General features: G+C 39.8%; 1 protein-coding gene across 1 annotated transcript; it reads right to left on the bottom strand.

The window, feature by feature from the left end:
- Positions 1-11,921: 11,921 nt before the first annotated feature.
- Positions 11,922-15,177, bottom strand: CCN2 (cellular communication network factor 2). Its single transcript, XM_019663464.1, has 5 exons — positions 14,871-15,177; positions 14,531-14,750; positions 13,988-14,239; positions 13,648-13,859; positions 11,922-13,285 (listed from the first exon to the last, which is right to left on the bottom strand). Exons 1-5 carry the CDS (start codon positions 14,934-14,936, stop codon positions 12,989-12,991), a joined length of 1,047 nt encoding a protein of 348 aa, XP_019519009.1. The 5' UTR covers positions 14,937-15,177; the 3' UTR covers positions 11,922-12,988.
- Between the last annotated feature and the right edge of the window lie 8,733 nt (positions 15,178-23,910).

Genomic DNA, 23,910 nt, shown 5'->3' with positions numbered 1-23,910 from the left:
GAGAGCCTGTATGACCCACAAAGGCTAAAATATTTGCTATCAGGCCTTTTACAGGAAAAGTTTGCCAATTTACTGGTGTAACCATGATCCACCCCCTCGCTTTCAGCCCATGTGCTTTGGTAAAGCTGATTCCACTCATGGACTTCAAGGTTCACCTGGGCTCAACCAGTCTGCACATTCCTTCCCCCTGTCATGAGTGTTTGGTTCAGGGGTGAGCCTGTGCCCCTGTGAACTTCACCAGTATTTCTAAGTTTTTCCCCCACCTTAGGTATGACCACATAGTTACAGGGAGCTAGGGTTAGGCATTTCCCTTCCCCCACATAGGGTTAAACTCTGACAAAATCCCAATAAGTTAGGTTCTGGTAAAATAACTTTTTCTCAGGGCTGACCTTGTTAAGAAGAACAGGGTGCTCTGGTGTATTTAGAAATGGTTATTTTTCAGGTGGGTTCTAGACTTATTGGCGGATCGCTTTGTAAGTTATATAAATGTCTAACCACTATGCAATACACCTGAAACTAACATAATAGGGAATGTCAACAGTACTTGAAAAATAAAAATTAAAAATAAATAAAAGAACTGCAAAGGGGAAAAAATAAATAAAAATGGTTACTTTTTCCTTGTCCCTGCATGAAGGAAGAGGGGATTTTCCTCCAATATTCACAGATCTCCTAGATGTAAATAAAACTCACAAAAGTGTGCCCCTCATGGCCATGATTGGGTCAGGGACTACTTTCCCTATAAAGTGAATTTCTAAATTGAAGTTGAAATATTTGCATGTGGGTAAAAGGGAAGTGGAAGATTCCGTGATAATGGAGTGTTTCCACCTGGGTAACAAGTAGATTAATAGTGTTATTAATAGAAATGCAGGATCATCAGTGGGAGCTCATTTTGAGGGAAATTATGACATTCTCTTAGAGTGGAGCATAATAAGACCAATAGTATTTCTCTTTTTCCCTAACATCAAGGAATATTCACCCAAGCATGTTTTAACAAAACAAACAAACTCCTCCCCCCAAAAACTCTTCAAGCAGATGACCGAGACCTGGCTCTCTATTAGAGACACCCAGCAGTTCTTCCAGTCAACATCTCCCAGGAGAGCCTCTTGGCTGTTGCTCTTGGCAATGACAGCTTCCATGGCCATGACTTCCAAGAGTGTTAGCACTTGTTTCCACAGCAGCAGCTTTCAGTGGCCACTCACATTGTCTCAGGTCCTGAAGAGCAGCCACACTTCCCAGCAGACCCTCCTCCTGGTGAACACAGGGCTTCAAGGGACTGTGTTCCTGTCTTCTTTTTCCTTGGAATCCCTTTAAATTCTAAAAGGTTCAATTTTAAAGGACCTCAATCCTAAAATCTCAAAAAAGCTTCTGGTTTCCCTCAGTGGCTGATGGGAACATTAGACTTCTGGCACCACTCCTCTAGTCCAGCTCCGTAGGCTTCCTGTTAAGCCCTAGAGGGTCAGTTACAATGCCACATGGCTCTTTCAAAGTCCTTTAAATCTCAGTTGGCTGCTCTATATACCTCTGGTAGAAAAGCCGAGCTCTTGGCTTGAAAGACTGATGAGTGTATTTTCAATGTGGAGTCCTCTGTGTCCTCGTTAGCTGAGCAATCTGTGCGTATGGAAGGCCATTGAACAACCATGTTTGAAACAGTATGACCAAAAGACTACCATAATAGATAACAGAAAATTTACAAAGACACACTACAAAGAATGAAAGCCACCCAATATTTTATGAGTGAACTAAACATGTTTATAACCTTACTCAGAACTTCATTCCTGCTGCCTTCCCCACTTTCTTTTGCTGTTCACCAAGGCAGGGCACACGAACTGACTCCAAGAACTCCAGCCAAGCTCCTGTCTTCCCTAGAAGTTATCTCCCAAATGTCACACTATAAAGTCCATAACTCCCTCCCCAAATCTAGGGACCTGTAGTGTTTGGTTTAAGCCCACATATGTCCCTTTTCTCACCACATCCCTATCTCAATGCAAATGTCTATGCAAACGGAGGCCTGAGAATTGTCCTAGACCTCTCAGAGCTCCTTAACATAAATATGCAAACTTGCCTAATAACCCTGAGTTTAAAATTATGAGTGACATGAAATGATCTTTGCACTGGTATTCATCAGCTCAAATTATGGGTAAAGTTTTACAACAAACAAATAAGTAGAATAAAGAAAAATAGTCATATAGAGACTGTTTCTAAGCCCTTAGATTTAATGCCATTTTTAGTACTTCATAATAGCCCACTAGAGAGGGTATAACCAATACTGAACACAGATCACAAAAATTTTAGCTAGAGAGGAATTCAGTCTGAGGAGAAAAATAAGGAGTTGGACCTATTCTCATTTTTAAAAAATTCCTCTAGAAAGGACATTTGGAAAAAGATTAAAAGAATCATAGTTTATCTTTTTTTTTTTTTTTTTAGTGTTAAGGATTTCAATTTTAAAAGACTTCAGACTCAAACATAGAATAAATCAGTAAGAATTCTTGAAAAATGGAGACTGGGGAATAGTCAACCTTATTAGCAGTGAATGAAGACCTATAAATTCAAAACTTTTATCACAATTTCCCAATTCAAACTGTCTACTGAATCTTGGATTATATATGGTTTGTGTTAAATCTGCCTGTATTTCCTAAATCCTAACTTCTTTGTACAACACCCATCACATCAGCAGTTAGATTTGGATGCTTTATGTGCTTTGTATATTATTTTTATAAAACTGATGATAGATTGAAGGTCACTTGAAAATACAGGAGAATAAGTACAAGACATTCCTCATCTAATTAGATTCATGGACCTCATTATTTTGCCCTTTGTCTTTAAAAATGTATCAGTATAGTGTTTATTTATAGTCCAGCCTTTTTTGGGAAAGGACCCAGGTGTCTTAAGTGACATTTATGAATCTTGGTTTCTTGTATGAAAGTGAATGTATGCAGAGTAATTATTATTTTTATTTTTAAATCAGAGGGCTGGGTTTGACTTGAAATTTTTATTTATTTACATATGAGTAAAATTTACTGAAAATATTACCTTCCTCTCGCTTCTCTTGGTTCCTTCTGTCCTGCCCCAGGATACTTTATTAACTGATGTCTCTAGTTTTTTGGTTTTGTTTGTTTTAACTAAATAAAGGCAGTATGGATAAGAGCAGCTTTTGTTTTTCATAAAAGCAGTATTTTCTATTTTCTTGCCTGCATTGTGTTGAAATGCACACAAACATAATGTAATGTGTTGATAATCCTATTGCTAAAGTGAAACTTTACATAGTGAGATGTTGAAACCGGAGGCCAAACAAGTCCGGGACTTGTGCTGCCTGTGCCGCTCAGCTAATAGACTGACACAGGAGTTGGGTCATAGAATAAGCATCTATTATCAGAGCACTGGTGATCTGAGAAGGCAGCGGGTTAACATCTCCAAAAACTGCCTTCACATTCTCAGGCTAGCCTGGGATATTTAAGGGAAAATCTGGGCATTCCTCCAGAGGCTACGTAATGGTTCTGGGGGTTGCATGGAGCCTTCCCTGTGGCGATGTGACTCTCCAATGTGGACATCAACACAGGAACAGTGATGACAGTAGTAACCTGGAAAGAATTCTAGTCCATAAAGATTGTAATCGGCAAGCACAGGGGGCATTGTGACTAGTAAGCAAGCATAAGTGTCAGGGTAATTATGATTTCTAAAGCAGGGAACTGGGACAGGGGACATTCCAATCTCAAACCTCATGGAGGGGGTTGATCAATTGTTAAGCTCTAGGGCAGAGAGAGGTGAGACCAGAGACATTGCAAGGCCTGCTTTGTGGGGGTCCCAACGGGGTCCTAGTTCAATGTTATTTTCCACATGGGACTCCAGACATCTTCAAATCTTGTCGTGCTCTATAGTTACATGATGTTTGTTAAATGCCATTAAAGATACAGTAAAATCTTGGATTGCGAGTAACGTGTTTTGCGAGTGTTCCGCAAGATGAGCAAACATTTCTAATACATTTTAACTTGGTAAACGAGCCATGTCTTGCAATATGAGTAGCTTGTTTCTGGAACGAATTATGCTCGCAAACCAAAAGGTATTACTGTATATCAAATGTACTATAGTTTTATGGCTTCTATTCATTAGTTTCATTTTGGGATTATGTTTAAATAAATGTACCTGCTGATAAGCTAGTAAAAAAAAGGTTGGAAGAAGTCAACCTGTCTTCTGAGATTTGAATGAAAACTAGCATGAGTCCATCTGATGTTAAAAGAAAAGTCTAATACCTCTCTAAGATATTTGGGCATTTTAGGGACTTTCTTCTTATAGGTGATACTTCTGGCTTTGAGTTTCTTGTCTGTGATTTGGAGATTTACAATAAGAAATATACCAGGGGTGCCAAAAAATATATAGAAGTGTACACTTTGGTCAATATTGCTCAAGCAGTAGTTTGCCATAATCAGAAATGTCTGGACGCTGATGGTAACCACTTTGAGCACCTCTTGTAATTGCAGAAGTCAAACATGACTTGTATTCATCTTTTGTTATCAGTATCTATTGAGAATTACAATTTTAATAGTTTTCCTTTCTTAAAATGTGTATACTTTTTTTTTGGCACCCTCTGTATATTTAGTCACTGTCCTCATTTCTAGCATAAAGCTCCAAAAACCAGGGACTTTCCTAAGTATTGAGAGCCATAAATGTGTCTTTTGTTAGGTTAATGAGATGGCTTTTGGAACCCACTTAAGAATGGGGGCTGGTTGCTGGGAGACCCATCCATGTGTTTAGAGGGCTGGAATTTGCAGTTTCATTCCCCTTCTCCCCCAATGGAAGGAAGGGAAGAGGGGCTGGAAGTTCAATCAGTTACCAATGGCCAATGATTTAATCAATCATGATTATGTAATGAAGCCTCTGTAAAATCTCAAAAGGATGGGGTGCAGAGAGCTTACAGGTTGGTGAATACCTGGAGGTGCTTGGAGACTGATACCCCAGAAGAGGGCATGAAAGCTCTACTCCCTTTTCCCACACCTTGCCCTATGTATCTCTTCCATCTGCTTGTCCCTGAGTTATATCCTTTTAAACTAAATTGGTCCCTCGTGAGTAAATGGTTTTTCTTGAGTTCTGTGAGTCATTCTAGCAAATTAATCAAACCCAGGGAGGGGGTTGTGGGAACCTCTGATTTATGGCCAGTCAGTCAGAAGTACAGGTAACAATTTGGGCTTACAGCTGGTGTCTGAAGTGAAGTGGAGGGTGGTCTTGTGGGACTGAGCCTTTTACCTGAAGATTTTGATTCTACCTCCTGATAGATAGTGTTACAAATGAGTTGAATTCTCAGACATCCTACCGGTGTCTAAGAATTGTTTTTTGCTGTGGGGAAGCCCCCCCCACACACACCCCCTCCCGACACACACACACACTGGAATTGGGTTCAGGTGTTGGAAAATGGGTTCTTGGTGTATGCCACAGGAAATAATTAAAGGACATACCCGAATAAGCTGCAGATTTATTAAAAGGACAGTACACTTTCAGGAAGGGAGAGCAGGCAGGCCTGGAAAAGAGCAGCAGTGACAAAGAGGGGTGGGGTTTGGGAATTTATTACTTCTAAAATGAAGGCAGGGAAATAGTCAAGACTTGGGGGCTGTGTTACAGGCGTTTCTAGGCGGGTCCTCCCTGACCACACCTTCCTGTGGGGAGGAGGGATTTTTGTCTTTATTTGGCTTTTGTGGAAACTGTCATGGCAGCACAGGGGGTGGAGATTTTCCCTAACTGCAATGCTAATGATATAATGGTCCAGTATAATTACCTAAAGTTCACCTTGAGAGCCAACATGGCATCTTGAATCTACTCTCCCTCATGAAAATCTAGTTCTAGTTGGTCTGGACTGGCTGTACTTTTTCTTAAGGATGATCTCTTCTCCTCCCTCCTTTGTTTTCCTGCACTTTCTCCTTCCCTTCCTCCCCCTCTCTCCCTGTGGCCCTATTTTTTCTTCCTACAGTAACACAGGAATTCTTTTCATACCCTCATTGAATTCTCAATTAATAGCTTTCACTGTGCAGTAAGACTTGTTGTATGCACTATGTGTTACCTTTCAGGGGATCATCATCTGAACCATTCAAAATAAGTTATTTTTTCTGATTATAAAGTCATAATTATTCTTTGTAAATAATTTGGAAAATCTAGAATATTATAAAGATGAAAAAAAGAACCTCCAGTTAATCCCTTTTAATATTTTGGCACAATTCCTTTTTAAAAAGTGCTTGAATTTTATTTAATTTTTAAACTTTTTAATTGAAATGTAATATATGTATAAAAAATGTATGCCAAATTTTCTCATGCCCCCACCTCCAAAGTAACCACTATTCTGAATTCTATCACTGTTGATTAGGTTAGCCTATTGTTCAATGTCTCATAGAAGAAATTATATGATGTGTATGCTTTTGTGTATCTGGCTTCTTTCATTCAGCATGATTTAGTAGTTCTTTTTATCAATGTATATTATTCCATCGCATGAATAGTCTGCATTCTATTTATTCTATTGCTATACATTTGGGTTGTTTTCAGTTTTGGGGTAGATAAAACTACAAGAATTTTGAATATGTCTTTTGTTAATTTCTCTTGGCTCTATACCTAGGAGTAAAAGTTTGCTATGTCATGGGTAGCTATAGGTTTAGCTTTAGTAAACACTGTCATGCAGTTTTCTAAAGTTATATTTTTCTAAATTGTACATGTTAAATGTGCTGACAAAAATTGTGTTAGAATTTGTTGACCTAAGCAAGTCTTAATATGTTTTGTATTCGAGAAGAAAATTCTAATTAATTAGTGATACTCTAAATTTCTTATTCATCTTCAACTAACTTTTAAACATATAATATAGGAGATGGGTGGCCTCCATGTTTATTGCTTTGGATCCTGTGTTTAGAACTGGAACCTGACTTAGTATTTTAAGGATATATTTTATGTTGTTTACTTTATTCTTAGTGTTAGCAACAGTCTATACACAATCAGTATGAGTCATGAGATAAAGATTAGTTATTATAAACTTATGGAGGAAAATCTTTCATGATTTTATTTATAACATGGGAAAATGAGGTAAGAGGATCTGTTGAATATACATGAGTACAGGAATTCTCTAGAAGCTATCTGTGTGTTGCACATGCTTCTAGGCACATGGCTAATTAAGGAATAGTGGCTTAAATAGCTAAGCCATTTATTTACTGATTTATGTATTGTGAACTGTTTATCTAAATCGGCAATCATGAAAAACTCAACAATTTTTGATGCATTCTTTGCTATTTTTAAATGAGAAGATAAAAGATTTATTTCAAATATATTTTTCTGATTATAAAAAAGTACATGTTCATTTCAGGATATTTGGAAAAATACAGAAAATTATAAAAAAAGAATATGAAATTACTTTAAATTAACCATTATTAGGTGAACACTATTGACTAAGAGATTTATTTCTTTTAAAAGTGATCTCTTATGTCTAGAGTTGGTACAGATTAGGCCAATCTGTGTGAGGCGCTGTAAGGTGTGTAGAATACAAAAGCTATGATACTGGAGTCATCATAGAAAGATTACATTTTGTCTATAATGAATAGGTTTCCTGCCATTCTCAGGTGACAAATTAGGTTTATTCTTTAACTATTATTACAAAGTAATGAATTTAAGAATAGGTGATACATTTAATACACTGAAATTCTTATTCTTGTCCTTTATTGAAGCTCAAACTGCCCCATCTTTCATGAGTCTCTTCAATTTGCCTCCTTACTCCTTTTGGTATGATCTTAACGGTTCTTATTAACTTCATTACTATACAATATGAAAAGATATTCCAAGCATAAATGTATTTATCTTACACATTTCTTGACGTAGACCTGGAACCAGCTGTTCTCCAAGAAGCTCTAGTTTCTTTTAGAGGAAAATAATAATTCAAGAGCACAATCCAGGCTTAGGGAAGCTCATTGTTCTTGAGATGACATTGTCTAAGCCTTTTCAGTGAGCAGATGTAAGATAAAATATATGTGTATGCGTGTATGTATGTATGTGTGTGTGTTTGTTTTAAAGATAAAATACATCATAAGTTTATGCTGATATGTAATTCAAAGTCTGGACTACAGGATTTCACTTAACCACTTTTATATTACATCGGTATTTCCTGCCTTGCTCACCAAGAAGCCCAGTGACCAGCAATACTAAGAATCAAATTAGAATATCAGTTATGGCTCATTTACTTTATCACACATTAGCAGAATAACATTATTAATGATATCACCACCACCAAAAAAGCAGTTAAATATTTGGAGGAGGTGGTCATACACTATTTCCATTCTCTCCCCCATCTTTTATGGTTGCGCTCTATGCTGTACTCGTATACTATACCTTTTCCTCTTTAATCTTTGTCTAGTTGTAGTTCTAAAGATAAGCTAAATTAAATGCTTCCCACCAGTCCATATGTTAATATGTCTCAGACACTTTGTTGTCTGAGTGTCTTTTCTAGTAGGTGCCTCAAGAAGGGCTCGCAGGCACAACATGCCCTGAGTTTTTACACGTTTTTTTTTATAGTTTGTCTGGGTCTTTTATTCTTGAATGTCAGTTTTCGATGATAAAAGTTCTTTGACTCACATTTCTTTCCTTGAGTATATTAAATATATTATTCCAATTTTTTCTGGTGTTGCCATCAAACAGCTGATGATGAGTTAATTATCTTTTCCTGTAAGGCTCATGTTCTTTTGCCTAGATGTCCCAATGGTTTTTCCTTTTTCTTTATATTTCAGCAATTTAACTAGAATATATATCTTGGTGTTGGTTGATTTTATTAGTTACATGGCGTGCTCTTATAATATGTGCTTTCATATCACCTTTTATTTCAGCAAAGTTTTCTTGATTTATGGTTTTTAGATTTTTGTTGTTGTTTCTCAAGAGCTCCTACTATGTATATGTTGAATCTTCTTCACCTGTCTATAATACTTATTACTTTTTCTTGAAACATTGTTATTCTTTATTTAATTATAAATTTTCTCCTTTCACTATTCTTCTTAAGGAATTATCTGTTGTATTTATTCACTCTTGTGTTTCTTCTAGTTTGACATATTTTATTTCTAATTCCTTCTTGAGCTTTATCACCATATTTCTAAGTTTTACTAATTCTGATTTATGTTGCTATTTTCTCATTAGTTGTTCAAAATGTCTAACGTCATTTTCTTAATATTCTTTTAAAATAGTAGGTTATACTTTTAATATGTTTTCTGGGCCTGTATTTCTGAGGTGCTTCTATCTGTAAGGATGTTATTCTGCCCTTTATTTTATTTTATATGATAACTTTGTATGAAATTTGGCTTTGATAGTTGTTTTCTTATTTTTTTGTGTGAACTTAGTTTTCCTGAATTTTGTTCAGGAAGGAGGCTTAGTTTAGATAACTTTTCTAACTTCACAGAGTTCCCACTTTTGTTGTTTTTATGCAGTATTAAAAGTATGGCAGTTTGCCTCTTGAGGTTTCAAACCTCTGTTTCTCTCCTTATTTTTATTTTTATTTTTTTAAAGATTTTTATTGGAGAATTGGGGAAGGGGAACAGACAAGTTGTTGTCCTTTGGTTCTTCAGTCTAGTTGTGGAGGTCATTGCTTCACTGGCCCAAGTTGGCACCATCATTGCGCTCTTCCCAGGCGAGGCAGATCAGTCGCCAGCTTCTGGACAGCCACTCACTGCAGCTGCTGGCCGCTCACGCTGGCTGCTGGCTACACACGCTGGCTGCTGGGTACACACGGTAGCCCATGGCAACTCACTGCAGCAGGGGCTGCAGCCTACGCTGTTGCCAGCGACTCACAGCAACCCAGCTCCAGGTTGAGCTGTTGTTCAGCATCTTAGCTGTAGAGGGCAGTGTCAGTGGTCCTCATATGTAGGATCTGAACCGGGGCCCTCTGGTGTCCCAAGCCAGCTCTTAACCAATGCGCCCGCCACTAAGCCGGCCCTCTCTCCTTATTTTTATCTGGACCTTTTCTCTCCATGTCTTTGTTGCCTCTGACCTGCTCAGTTTTCATTCTACTCCCAAGAGTGTGGAGTCCTCTCTTGTGAAAGAGCCTTGAAAGAACAGTGTTGGGAACAGTGTTGGGGGATCGGGGAAGGGAACATTGTGTTTTTCCAGGACCCGTCAGCTCCAAGTCAAGTTGTTGTCCTTCAGTCTTAGTTGTGGAGGATGCAAGCTCAGCTCCAAGTCCAGTTGCCACTTTCAATCGGGGGGTGCAGCTTACCATCCCATGCAGGAGTCCAACTGGCAACCTTGTTGTTCAGAACACACGCTCTAACAAACTGAGCCACCCGGCCAGCCCCCCTACCAGATTTGACAGCTGCTCTCAAATTGGTCTCCTATATTTCACTGTTGGCTATTTTGGAGCTTTCCTGTTCTCAGAAGCATCAGGTACTCTGATATATCCCTTTTGCATTTTTCCACACATATGCTGATATAGTACAGGTTTGTGGGGGTTGATGATTATTTACTCATTCATATTTTGGGGTTCAAGGGGATGCTTTGCCACCTAATTTTTAAAATAAATATTACTCATGGGGTTTTGATTTTACAAACTAGTTACTTTGTTTTTATCAGAAGATTTGGAAAATCTACTCGTATGCTTCTATTACTTTTATTTTCCCAGAATTCTCAAATTCCTTTTAAAACAGTCAGGCTCATTTACCATGGCCCTTCATCTTTGCAGCCAGGAATCAACCGAATGAAAGGAAACGTGAAGTAAACCCAGTATACTCGTGTGTGTGTGTGTGTGTGTGTGTGTGTGTGTGCACGCATGTGTGCACGCGCGCGCAAGCATGCATATGTGCACACATGTGGGTTTATTTTGGGCGGTGGGATGAGAGCTTTGCTATATATGTATGTGAGCATATCCTAAAAGTTCAGTTTTGACCAGAAATACTTTTCACATATTGAATACGGGAAGTTTTCACTTTGGTTTGTGGCATGTTTGTAGAACTGGTCTTTATTTTCAGATGTATTTTTGTCTCTTGAAATGACACTTTCACTAAAACATTGCCAATTACCCTGTGATAGGTTAATCTGTCTGCAACTATTTTTTTCCCCTTAGAATCTGCGGCTATTCTGATCTGGAAAAAAAAATGAGCTTCTAGTTGTGTTTGGAAGATTTCTTTTGTTTGCCCCTGAACATCCGTTCACTTTTCAGTAGAGGCCTGGATAGGTCCAATATCATTTCCACAGTAGGCTTCTTGAACAATTTCATTTTTCACTTACAAACCATTTGTGGATCCTATGATCTGAAAAAGCCAAAAATGTAGGGAAATAGAGATAATGCTTTTAAGACAAATTGCTGTTAATGTTAATAAATGGAAGATTTACTTACTCTGTCTTTTCTACTTATGTTATCACCTATTTGTGACTGGTTATCATTGCAACTAAAAACAGAATTATATAAAATAAGACATTAAATTGCTTAATTTTAATGCAGATTTCATTTTATACTTTTCACTTAACAGCTAAGATATTAAAGTTCAGAAATAGACCTACAGTAGAGCATACAAATTCAAAAAATAGTTAAACATTTTTTTTTGTGCAAGACACAGACTAGTTTGTGATGTGAAGGGTTGCAAATTAAATGCCTACAATGGCCAGAGAAGCATTATATGTAAACAGGACTGATAGTAATAAAATAGGGCTTGTGGAAATTGAAGCAATCTGGAATCGAATTTGTGTTTATAAAGTACTGTGAACAAAAGAAAAGTCTGTGTGCTCAATATAGTGTGTATTCCTGCAAGTTTGTTACAGTTGATTCAGTGTGAAATATGTTTATGTCAAATTTCTGTTGAAGTGATTAACCTATTAGTGTATATAAGAAATTTAGAAAATTATAGGTGAATTGTTTTAAGGCAAACAAAAGCTTCCCATTTATATGCAAGAAAACTCAGAAATGTTTAGAGAATAAATGAATAACCAAGCTCTTTATAGAAAAAATATATACTTTATTTTCAACTAGAAAGGTGCAAACATGTAACTTTTGGTCACACTCTCAACAAATAAACTGTCCAAAAAACAGTCATAGTCAAAGTAGAAACAAATGCTTCCAGGTGGAAAAACTGACCAGCTATATAGAGCCACTCTTTTTTTAATAAAGGCCATTTGTTCATTAAGTGAGGCTACCACATTTTCAACCTACGAATCAGATTTCCAAGGTCATCACTGCCTCACCTTCATCAAAATACATTATTTTGATGGACTGTCACTCTCATTGAGCAGAATTTCCATTTGAATATCCATTTCATGCTTTGAATGATCAGACAAGCTTCACATCCTACCTATGGTGTTCAGAATTGAGGCTAACACTTGAAATCTCAAAGCATTAAAAACATAAACAAAAAGTCACAAACAACTTTAAATTAACTTAGATAACTGTACAAATATATATATATATATACACAATATTTACAATATCAATAAAAAATCTGGCTTGTTACAGGCAAATTAGCTTGCCACAAGCTGTCCAGTCTAATAGACAGGATTCTGATTCCTGAACATTGTCAGTTGAATCAGAATGTCAGAGCTGAATCTGCTGTTCTGACTTAAAGAAGAACTTGACTCAGCCTCATGGCTGCAGAACGCACATCCTAGCTGTCGCTGGAGCTACAGGCAAGTCAGTGAGCATGCTAACGTTTTCCTTCTCCAAAACACACCAAATTTCAGGTACATTACTACTGTAAGCTTTCAAGCCTTTCTACTGGTGCCCCCCGCACTGCTCCTAAAGCCATACCTTAGTATACATTCTGGGCTATGCGCAAACAGAACCCCACTGTCAAGTCTTACTTTATTCAAACCAGTGTCTGGGGTTGATAGACTATTTGTTTGAATGTCACATGGCACAGTATTTTGAATTTAAAGGGAAATTTCTTTTCCCCAGTTAGATAAACTGATTTAAATAACTCGTGCTACTGAAATCATGTTTACACAAAAAATGAGATGTGAATCAGTTCAAGTTACAGCCGAATGAGTTAATGTCTCTCACGCTCTGGCTTTAAGCCATGTCTCCATACATCTTCCTGTAGTACAGTGACTCAAAGATGTCATTGTCTCCGGGACAGTTGTAATGGCAGGCACAGGTCTTGATGAACATCATGCTCCTCTTCATGACCTCACCGTCAGGGCACTTGAACTCCACGGGAAGGGTGGTGGTTCTGTGAGGGGTGCAGCACCGGCCATCTGTGCACACTCCGCAGAACTTAGCCCGGTAGGTCTTCACGCTGGTGCAGCCAGAAAGTTCAAACTTGACAGGCTTGGAGATTTTGGGGGTACGGATGCACTTTTTGCCCTTCTAAGGAAGACGAGGGAGAAAAGAAAAATCAGTGACGCTAAAAGGGGAGTGGCTTTCTTTAAGCTCTGTGTGTTCTAAGCTTATGCTGTCTGACTTCTTTTTATATTTTGAGAAGAGGAAGTCTGACTCTCAGTTTGCCAGTTTTCCAAAAATAGACATAGCCTCACTTGGGATGTCTTGAATTAACTAACTCTGGGGAGGATTTCTAGTGGAAAGCTGGTAGTTTCTGTTACACAATATCCCATTCCAGCAAAACAGCACAATGGTTAGATATTTTTGGAGATAATAGGCCTATAATAACAAGGGTGGTGGGAGACCACGATCATTCCATGGACATTAGTTAATAGGAGCAGAGCATGTACCTTAATGTTCTCTTCCAGGTCAGCCTCACAAGGCCTGACCATGCAGAGCCGGCTCTGCTTCTCCAGCCTGCAGAAGGCGTTGTCGTTGGTAACCCTGGTGGAGATGCCCATCCCACAGGTCTTGGAACAGGCACTCCACTCTGTGGTCTGGACCAGGCAGTTGGCTCGAATCATAGTTGGGTCTGGGCCAAACGTGTCTTCCAGTCGGTAAGCTGGGAGAGCAGGCACACAAACACAAGGTGAGGCGCCAGGAAAGACATTTCCCCCTTCCTTTGTCAAAGTCAGGACTCACCCCTGGGGGGAGAACTCAACACTGACTTAGAGCTAAGATTCAACTCACCAGCGAGGGCAGGGCCAACCACGGTGTGGTCCTTGGGCTCGTCACACACCCACTCCTCACAGCATTTCCCGGGCAGCTTGACCCTCCGTGGGAAGGGGCAGTCAGGGCTGGGCAGGCGAACATCCATGCTGCAGAGCGGCACGCAGCCCACCGCCCCGTCCAGGCAAGTGCACTGGTATTTGCAACTGCTCTGGAAGGACTCTCCGCTCCGGTACACTGTCCCTCCAAAGACGCAGGGGGCACCATCTTTGGCTGAAGGAGAGGGAGGAAAAGGGGGGTGCAGGGGTCAAGCACTGGTCCCTGGCCTTCTGGCCTTCTAACGCGGCGCATCAGGGATGAGAGTTGGGAGCAGGGCTTCAGGGGGCGGGCTGGAAACAGCCTGAGAAAGGACTCAATGCCAGCAGATTATTGGCTTGTTTTCTGGCGGGAAGGTGGGCGTGAGGGAGGTGGTGGCCGGTCACAAAGTGTCCCCGGAACCTTGGCAGGCAGTGGCGGTGGAGGCAACGAGGGGCCAGGGGCCAGGGTCGAGGCTGCAGGTCTTACCCGTGCACACGCCGATCTTGCGGTTGGCCGGGGAGCCGAAGTCGCAGAAAAGGCCCTTGTGCGGGTCGCAGGGGTCGCGCTCGGTGCACAGCTCACCCAGTTGCTTGGCACATACGCGGCAGCAGCCACAGCCGTCCAGCACCAGGCTGACGCCGGCCGGGCAGCGCGGCGCCGGGGCCGCGCACTGGCACTGGCCGCTGCAGTCCTGGCCGGAGGTGGGCTGCGGGAAGGAGGCGGCGGTCAGCCGGGCGCACGCCCCTCTTGCCGCCGCCGGCCCTGCCCTTCCCCGCCGAGTCCCTCCCTACCAGCCCCGCCGCAGCTAGGGTCTCCATGCGCTTACCCGGCTGCAGAGGGCGAACAGGAGCACGAAGGCGAAACGGACGGGACCCAGGCCGGCGGCAGACATGGTCGGAGCTCTGTGCACGGAGGGTCGTAGTATGCGGCGGGGACGGCCGGGTGGGCGCGGCTGGGTCGGCGGGACGGTGGATCGCGGGCTCGGGCCGGAGGTGGGGGCCTGGACGCGCCGGGCTGTCGTTTCTGGAGCTGTCGGCCGGGGCGGCTGCCGTCGGGTTGGAGGCGGTCTGTCGCCTGCGGTTGGAGTTGCACTGGCTGCCTCCTCTCCGAGGGGAAGAGTTGTTGTGTGAGGCTGGGGCGGGCGGCCGCGGCTTTTATACGCTCCGGGCGGCCCCGGCTCGCCAATGAGCTGAATGGAGTCCTACACAAACAGGGACATTCCTCGCATTCCTCCCCACCTTCCTGCCCCATCAACTCACACCGGATTGATCCTGACCCCTTGACACTCAGCATTCCTCCCGTCTGAAAAAGCTGGCACACTCCAGCTCGCCAAAGGAAAAAAAAAAAAAAAAGGCTCAGTATTTCCAGCACCAAAGAGGATTTTTTTTCCCTCTTACCTCTTCGCACCACTCCAGATTTATATCATTAAAAACACATCGGCAATTATTATTTTTATACCACTCACTTCTGTTTCTAATAGCTGTGCCTGTTCTACCCCTTGACAGAAATCCTTCTTAGGATGTAGGGAGTTTAAGAGGCTAACAGCAGGGATTCCTAACAAAATTTGATAAGGGCTTCCTTTTTATTATTTTTGTAATGATTTTAATTTTAGAGACTGTCTGCCTTTGAAGCCCTTCAGAGAGCAGAAGAGGAGTTAGTTGCTTTTAAGCTGACCCCCCAAAAAGCCTACTTGGAAATCCCTGAATTCCATACTGGAGATGTAGGAATTTGATCTTTAGTCTCTTGACATAGTGATTTGGATGCCCATTGCCACACAAGAAAGAGAACAAAGCCCAGGGGTTTGAGTGTGTATGCAGTTTTCTGGGGGAGATTTCCAGCACTCTTGCTTTGTTTTCTCTTTAACACATGTAACAGTTTTTTATTGTTGGTGTTGGAGGGAAAGGAAATGAGTGGACATCAGTATTTCCAGAAAAACGGTCTTACGTTAGAGCGGATAATTATGTGTTGGGTAGGTAGAGGCTCTCCATGTTGGGATGAGAATACAGGGATGGGAAGAGAGGGAAATCAGACAGGAGGGGGACACAGGGGACCCTGACAGGAGGGGGCCAGCAAGAAGCTTGGGGTTTACTTTGGGTGTTGAAAACACCGTTGTGAGTCTTTGAGAAATGAGTAAGTTTTCTTGCACTCAAACATATAATCTTCAAATGTGTATTATACTTGGTTTGTCTTGCAGTAAAAAAAAAAAATCTGTTTATATAACAGGAGCCGTGTACCCCATTATATCTGGTTATAAACTGAGAGTGTCAGTGAATAATATATTTTAGTGACTCTACACATCTATGAATAGTGATTGTGACTTCTTACAACCCAAGGAGCCTGCAGCCTAATGGAGTGAGATCAGGTCAAGGAAGAATAGGTTTTATTTTCTCTATTTGTGTGCAGATGTCAAATATGGCCAATGAAGTCTAAGCATATCTCAGTTCCTTAATATTGCTAGGACTCAGTTAATGAACTGCGCTTTCATTTAGAATTTGTAGTTTAGTTGCTTCTTTTTTTTTTGTTGTTAATAACCCCAGTTACCGTTTTATGTAAAGAGTGATTCCAAGGCCATGCCAGTTTTTTCCTATTGTAATGCCACATCAGTTGACAGTGGTATCACCAATGAGTAGATTGATTTCAGTTGTTGATGCTTCATTGTATTGGTTTAAGATAAACATATCTGTTTCTGACGCCAAGACAAGCTTTCAGAAACAACACTGTCAATTCATAAGTTGAAAACAACTTATTGAAGCTGGCCATAGTTTTTTAAAGTTTCAATTCTGTGTGTTGAAAAATAGCCAAGAAAAAAAAATAATAACCACCGCAACTTCAGCATAGACCACATCATCTGTGCACAATTACCTTGTTAAGCAATCCACGTGGTGTACAGTGGAGCTGCATGTCAACAGTGTGAATGGCCAGCAAAGAGAGCCTCTGAAGCTCAGGAAGAATTTTCATCATTGTTATTTAATGTTCTTTCCAAGCATTCCTCAAAGAGAAAAGCCCTTAAAGTTCCTATTTAAAAAAGGAACATTCCAAGTTATGTTAATAGCCACATGTGTATTAAAGGCAACTTGGCCCCCAACTGTTTCTTCCCTTGTGGATGGTTTTAAAAGTCCAAAATATGTGGGAAACCACAGTGAAATCTTTCAAGACCTAAACCCCCAATTACGTCTGCCACTAATGGTTGGAAAGGTGTGGTAAATGGGGAAGGGTAGGGATGTGAAGCTCCAACCTCACCTAAGGTGGGATGTGGGCTCAGTGGTGAGTTCTCTCAGCTTGCAGGGGGAAGGAGATGGGGAACGGTTGGGAATTTTTGAGTCTTCTGGAGAGTCTGAGAGCCACCATCAACAGCTTCATGTGAAATGGAGTGAAGACATTCATTCATGGAGGGGATAAATTGCTGGGCTGGGTTACGTTTGGGTGACCTGGGTTGTATTCTTGGAACTACCATTCACAAATCTTAGGGAAATCACAAGTAGGAACCCTATTCCCAAGTTTCCATTTATAAATTCATGATAATAATGAGAACATATTATTTCATAGGTTTAATGATAGTTAATTAGATTAAAACTTTCAGGGAATTGGTACTTTATTTTTTTTTCAATCTTTCTTGATTTTCTCTTTCTCCACAAACATAACAAATATATTACTGTTCTGCTATGATTACTATAAAATTCACATGGACCCTTGAAGTTTTAAAAGTCCTGTTAGCTAAAAATGGATGGTTTTAATATTGGCTAAGAGAAAATAAGCATATTGAATTATATAGAACGTGGAATCTCAGAATAGAAAAATGTCCTGTGCATTATAAGGTGTATGCTCAAAACTTCTTTGAAAGGTTTAAAATAAAAGAGAGAGAGAGAGAGAGAGAGAGAGAGAGAGAGAAGACACCCAGGACATTTACAGAGCCAAATGTTTATATTGTGATATGGGACCATTAAGTGCCAGGAAATTCAAAGGGAAGGGCTGACACTCTGTCCCTAACTCATGCCATAGGGATCTGAATTCTTGCACTATTATAAATGACTCAGCAAATGTTTGTGTGTGTCTGGGCGGTAAAGTGGAAATAGTGGCTTCTTATAACTTGGTCCAACTCTGACTTATCCCAGCCCTTTTGATTGACAGAAGGTCAGCACTGGGAGAAAAAGTTCTTTGAATTTGTGTGTAAAATAGTTAAGATGCACTAATTTTGTCTTGTAAGCAAGTGTTTATCAAGCAAATGCTTTTTAGAGAGCCTTTTTTTTTTCCTGGTAAAATGAGGAATGCACTAAGCTGGCCACTGAGCCCTGTTTACAGAGCTATAAAAGGTATGTGTGTGTCTATGTGGGCATCATTTGTACAGGTCGTTTGAGTAAGTCTTGTAAGATGTTCAGCTTTGGATGTGTTATATTCCTTCTGTTATGTTTTTTGTTGTTATTTCTAACCCACCTCCCCCCCCAAAAAAAAAAAAAAGGTTGCTTGATCAGATATCAGATATAGAGAAAACCTGGCAGGGCTACAGGAAAGTGGCCAGACTTGGAGTGTTTGTGTACTTAAAGAAGGAATCTTGCACATTTTCAACTTTGAGTTGTAGACATTTTCTTATAAGAGCAAGTAGGAATCTGTGCCAGCCCTCAAAGCGGAAATCAAAGCTCTCAGGGAAACATACGGGAAGAATGTGACTCTGAGCCAAGACCCATACGCAATGCATACACTGAACTGTCAGATTTATAGGAAGCCTGGCTGTATAAGGGCATCTGGGCAGCAAGCAATTTGTCGTTATTATGACTTGGGAGTGGGCTTCAGATGTTTCCAGCATGCCTCAAATTCAGTCATGTAAATGAATTCCACGCACCAAAAAATGATGTGCCAGAAGATTTTTTGAGAAATAGTAACAAATATTATCCTCAAGACTTCAGGGACTCTGGCTTGGCTTACATTGCCTTATATTTGCTTAAGATGAAGGTTACAGAGAGGGCGTATTCGCTGGGGTTCCAGGTGGAAAGCAAGCACGGATGTTTACTATCTAAATTACATTCATTTCCTTCGTGCTTTTTCCTCCTTATAATTAGTTCTCTGACTTTCCTAAGATATTTTCTGATGCAAAGGTATTTGTTGGAAGGTAGTCAAAGCTGTTTCATGTGGTCTGTGTTTTATGTTTGTCTGTTCATTTACCTGCTTGAAGAGTTGAGGGTTAGAGGAATGAGAAGGAACAGGAATTAAATATGTGTGTGTGTGTGTGTATTTATTTTTTTATCTTTTATTTTTTTTCTTCCATTTGCTACTTTTCTCACTTATTTTGATAATTGGCATCCTGTGTTGCCTCTAGTCTGCTTCCATTAACCTGAGATGTGATGGACAACATGGATGCTACTAGGGATGGAGATGAGTCTCTAACACTTTTCCTGACAGATTAGCATCTCAAGTTCATTATACTTTAGCAACCAGGAGTCTATGCAACCCTTTGTTTTATCATTCTAAATGGGAAGAGTCTTCTTGGTGGTACTTAAATGATAGGGAGTGGAAATGAAAAAAAAAAAAAAAGTGAAGATAACCATTTTTAAAATGTGTGATTTCAGGAAACCAAGTCAATAGGCTTAAGAGAATTGAAATTAGATAATTTATTTTAAAAAATGAGCATAAGTGAAAGGATAAATATTTTGAAAGGTCTGGTGTGAAATGTACATGAATGTGTTCCCCTGCTGAGGGGTGGGGAAGTGAGGAAAAACTAAGCCTTTGAAATGTGCTCCCACCTCCTGCCAAGAAGCCTGAAGCCCCTTCTCACAACTTCAGGGTTCCCTTGAACAGCTTTTGAAAACCATTAGAGCCTACGGTCATACCACCCTGAACACGCCCGATCTTGTCTGATCTCAGAAAAACCATTAGATAGGGCCCAGAGGATTGGCTGGAAGACTGGAGATGTGAGCTCCATACCTGCCAAGTGAGCTCAGGGCACTAATTCTCTCCGAGCCCCAGCTTTCCACCTGGTCATAGATATTTTTCAGACCAAGGAGACCATGTTTATGAAAGTACTTGGACATGAGGTATTGGGATTTTACATTTACCTGCCCCTTGTGTTGTCTACTGGCTCTTAAGACTAAGTCCAACTCAGCCTTGACTTTAAAGACTAAGTCCATCACAGTCTGACTTCATAACATCATTCATCTCTGCAGGGATTTTAGTGTTAAAACTATGAGAGCTGAGAGAAAATCGAATCTTACTTCAGTTTTTAGACTAGATGCTCAGAATTGATAGAGATATTTAACAAAGGAAACTTTTTTGTCATATGCCTCTTATGTCCCTGACATGTCATCTGTATGAAAGAGATATGATAATATATTTTTCTTTTAATCATAGTTTTCAAGATACATAAAAAGAAATTCTATACCCAGCTTTAGTTACATGATAGTATCTGCTCCCTTCATTCTCATTTTATAGTTTTCATTCCATTTTTGGGGGGGAAAGGGGGTTCCAAATAGTCTCCTTTCCTTAGTGAAAAACATGTAGCACTAATCCTTAGGTAAGAATATGGTGCATAAATATTAGACAACTAAAAATTTATTATTGCCCATATAGATATTCTCTTTAGATTATTTATTTCTCAGAAACCAAGATGGTATTCTTTTGTTTAACATAATGCCACAGACATTTTACACTCTACATATATTGGGTTTAACATTTCTATTTCATTTCATTGTGTATTGTGAACTGTGGTACCATGATAGTGAAAAACAAATTTTCAAATTAAATGCAAACTGGTAGCCAGTACATTCTAGAATGCTGAAAACTAAGTTGTTCAAATTGTCTTAAAAGTTTCTAAAATATTTTCCTATTGTGAGTTTTTAAAATAACTATGCCTATGGGAATCATATGTTAAAATCTGAACACATAGATAAGGCTTTTTGAGACGATGTCTTACCTTGGAGCTACCACCATTTATGAAGAAGAAAAGCACACTCTATGTAAACTCTTGACATCATCAGATTTAAAGTAAAAGTGAACTCATGCCTTGTTTAATTTGACATTAGAGTATATACAATGCAATTTTGTGTGATCAGTTTAACAAGAAAGCTTCTTAGAGCTCTGCCTGAGTACCTGAAATGGATGGATACCCTATATGGCTGTATCGCCTTTCATTTATGTAGAAACTTTAAATTTCAAAGTCCTTTCACATATGGTCTTACTTCAGCTTCATAACAGCCCTGTGAAGTATTATTCTCCCGATTTTTCAGATGAGAAAATTGAGGTCCAAGAAGGCCAAGTAACACAATTCAAACTTGGTTAGAGGTGGAACAGGAACACGTGCATTTGAATTCAGTTCTTCTAAAGCAGTGGTTCTCAAACTTTCACAGGGGTAGCCTAAGACCATCGGAAAACACATATTTTCGATGGTCTTAGGAACCGAGACACCGCTCCTCTATCCGTCTCCAGGCCCACATGCAGATACGCCCACATACCAGTACCCGGTGACCCCTGTGAAATCTAAAGGGAGAACACTTCCTCTCTTCCAAACTCCACTGCTTCTTTTCTTCACATTCTCCACACAGTGATCTCTGAACACTGTATTTCTTAAGGTAATTATCTCAGATCTTCTTAAGCTTCTTAAAGTGCATATCCTGGAAGACACATGAAACCCTAGGGGCTAATTGGCAGTCAGTATTATGCAGTGGTCTGAGATAAGCATGTAGCAGAAAGATAATGTTTACTGATCTGTATTAGGAGAGAACTTTGGGCTTAGACAAAGATTTTTTTTTTTGACAAGATTTTTTTGATTTTGCTCTGTGGACAGGTGTGTTGCTTCTTATCTCCTAATGAACTAGTGTAACTAAAAAAGGAAAAGTGGACGAAGATGATGAGTGCTTTGAAGGCTTAATATCAGGGTGTGTTCTCCTGTGACGTCAGCTTTAGGCCATACTGAAAATGTTCAGTCTCTAATTCAGTGTGATCTTGTTTAGGCCGAGATTCAGACCAACCACAGGCATCATAAAAGTCTTCTTGAGTGTTTGCATCCTTCACTGATTAGCTATTCTTATGAATAAAAATCATGACAGAGTCTCAGACAGGCATTGAAGCCTTCAAGCCATATCTGCTATAAACATAGGTCTTTCTTCACAAGTGTCCCTTAATAGACATGTCCCAACATTTTACTGACAGAGTGCTTATTTTGTGAACTTCATCTTCAGTGAAAATGCACTTTTCTTCAAATTGAAGACAGTTTGTATTTCAGGCTTACAGCTTGCCCCTGCTCACCTTTTACCATGGAATGATTTCATGTGAATCATGACGAGTTTCATGTTGTTAATGGAATGAGACCTGGAGCAGAGATTAAGAGCGTTGTACAGGAAAGGCAAGTTTATAAAGAGGGAGTTTTCTTATGGACCCATGCGTGTGTGTGAAAGTTAACAGCTATCGGATAAAATTTCATAGAACCAAAGACTTGTTCATGTCTGGAAATATTTCACCATTAAGCTATTTCTCACATATAGATGATGAAAGCTGATGTTTCCCAAGTGAATTTTTTGTGGCATTTGCATCCTTTCTCACTGTTCTCTGTTGACTCTTCTTACTCATGTGTTTTGTCCTGCTTTTGCCATACATGGCAGGTGCCCGAGACTCCAACTGTTTGCTTTCAGCTCTGTAGGTAAGAAAGTAAACTTCTAGCTTTAGACAGACTTTGAACCAATTTTACTTTGCAGTAGGGCTGGGCACTGCAACAGCCAAAAGTATCCCCGGTTGGCTTTGACTGCTTTACAGGCAGGTCCCTCTTCACCAATCAGGCAGATTTTTCTTGGCCAACTTCTGGAGGAGCTGACAGAGCGGGGTCCACAGCATGGTGGTACCATTTGGGCCTCTCTAATGTTCTTAGCACACAGAAGCCTGGTCTTAATCTAGACAGGGTTTAGGAGCTTCAAACTTTTATATTTCTCATTCATCACATCCAACTTTCTAAGATGGGAAAATGACCTAGTATTAAGCAGAAATGGCAACCCAGAAGCCATATTGTTTACAATAAGTACCAAGGTCTAGGGGAATTCTTAGACTGTTTGTGTGAGGGCAGGTGACCAAATGCGGTGATAGGAGCATCAGCTGGTATCCTTTAGAAGAGCACTACTGAGGGTATCTTTCCTTGGGATTCCTTATTTTTCTTGGCAGTAGTGGTAGTAAAGAAATACTACTGTTTTCCTATTTTACTGCTCAATATTCAATATTCAATAGGCCTAGAAAAGCAAAGTAAAAAAAATAAATAAATAAAACATAATAAATAATAAATAAACCAGTAGATCATAAAAAAAAAGCTTTTTGGTGTTTACATTTATTTCTCTTTATGATTATTTCAGGAGAGGTCTCTTCTTTTTTATCTAATTATTTAGCCACTTTATGAAATGCCTAACATCGAGCAAACTACTTCATCTTTTAAGCCTCAGATGTTTCCTCTGAACTAATAGTGCCCACCGCATAATATTGTTGTGAAGATTAAATATCCCAGATCTTGAAAAGCGCTAAACATGATGCTTGCCACAGAGTAAATGTGCAATAAATGTTCGTTAAAGTAAAATAAAATTTTCCTTTTTGTCCATCTATAAATATTCTCAGATACTAAATTTCTGCCATGGTATGTTGCCAAACATTAGCCCTTATCCCTGTAGGTTTCTGGGTGATACATTATGCAGATTACATGGAAATAAAAGAAAGTTCTTACAACTTCTACTGATAACCTTTTTCTAGCAAGATATATACCATTATTATGTCACTTGTGAACGAGTTATGAATTGTGACTCTGTTTTTACAGATCCCATTTTTTTTTGCCATGAAATTGCCACAGGGGGGAGCAAAGAATACAGTTAAGGAATTTGATACCAATTATTAAGAATCCCTATCTAAAA

The sequence above is a fragment of the Hipposideros armiger genome, unplaced genomic scaffold (genome assembly GCF_001890085.2).
Source record: "Hipposideros armiger isolate ML-2016 unplaced genomic scaffold, ASM189008v1 scaffold_391, whole genome shotgun sequence".
Classification (NCBI taxonomy): domain Eukaryota; kingdom Metazoa; phylum Chordata; class Mammalia; order Chiroptera; family Hipposideridae; genus Hipposideros; species Hipposideros armiger.
This window is presented reverse-complemented; position numbering and strand designations above follow the sequence as displayed.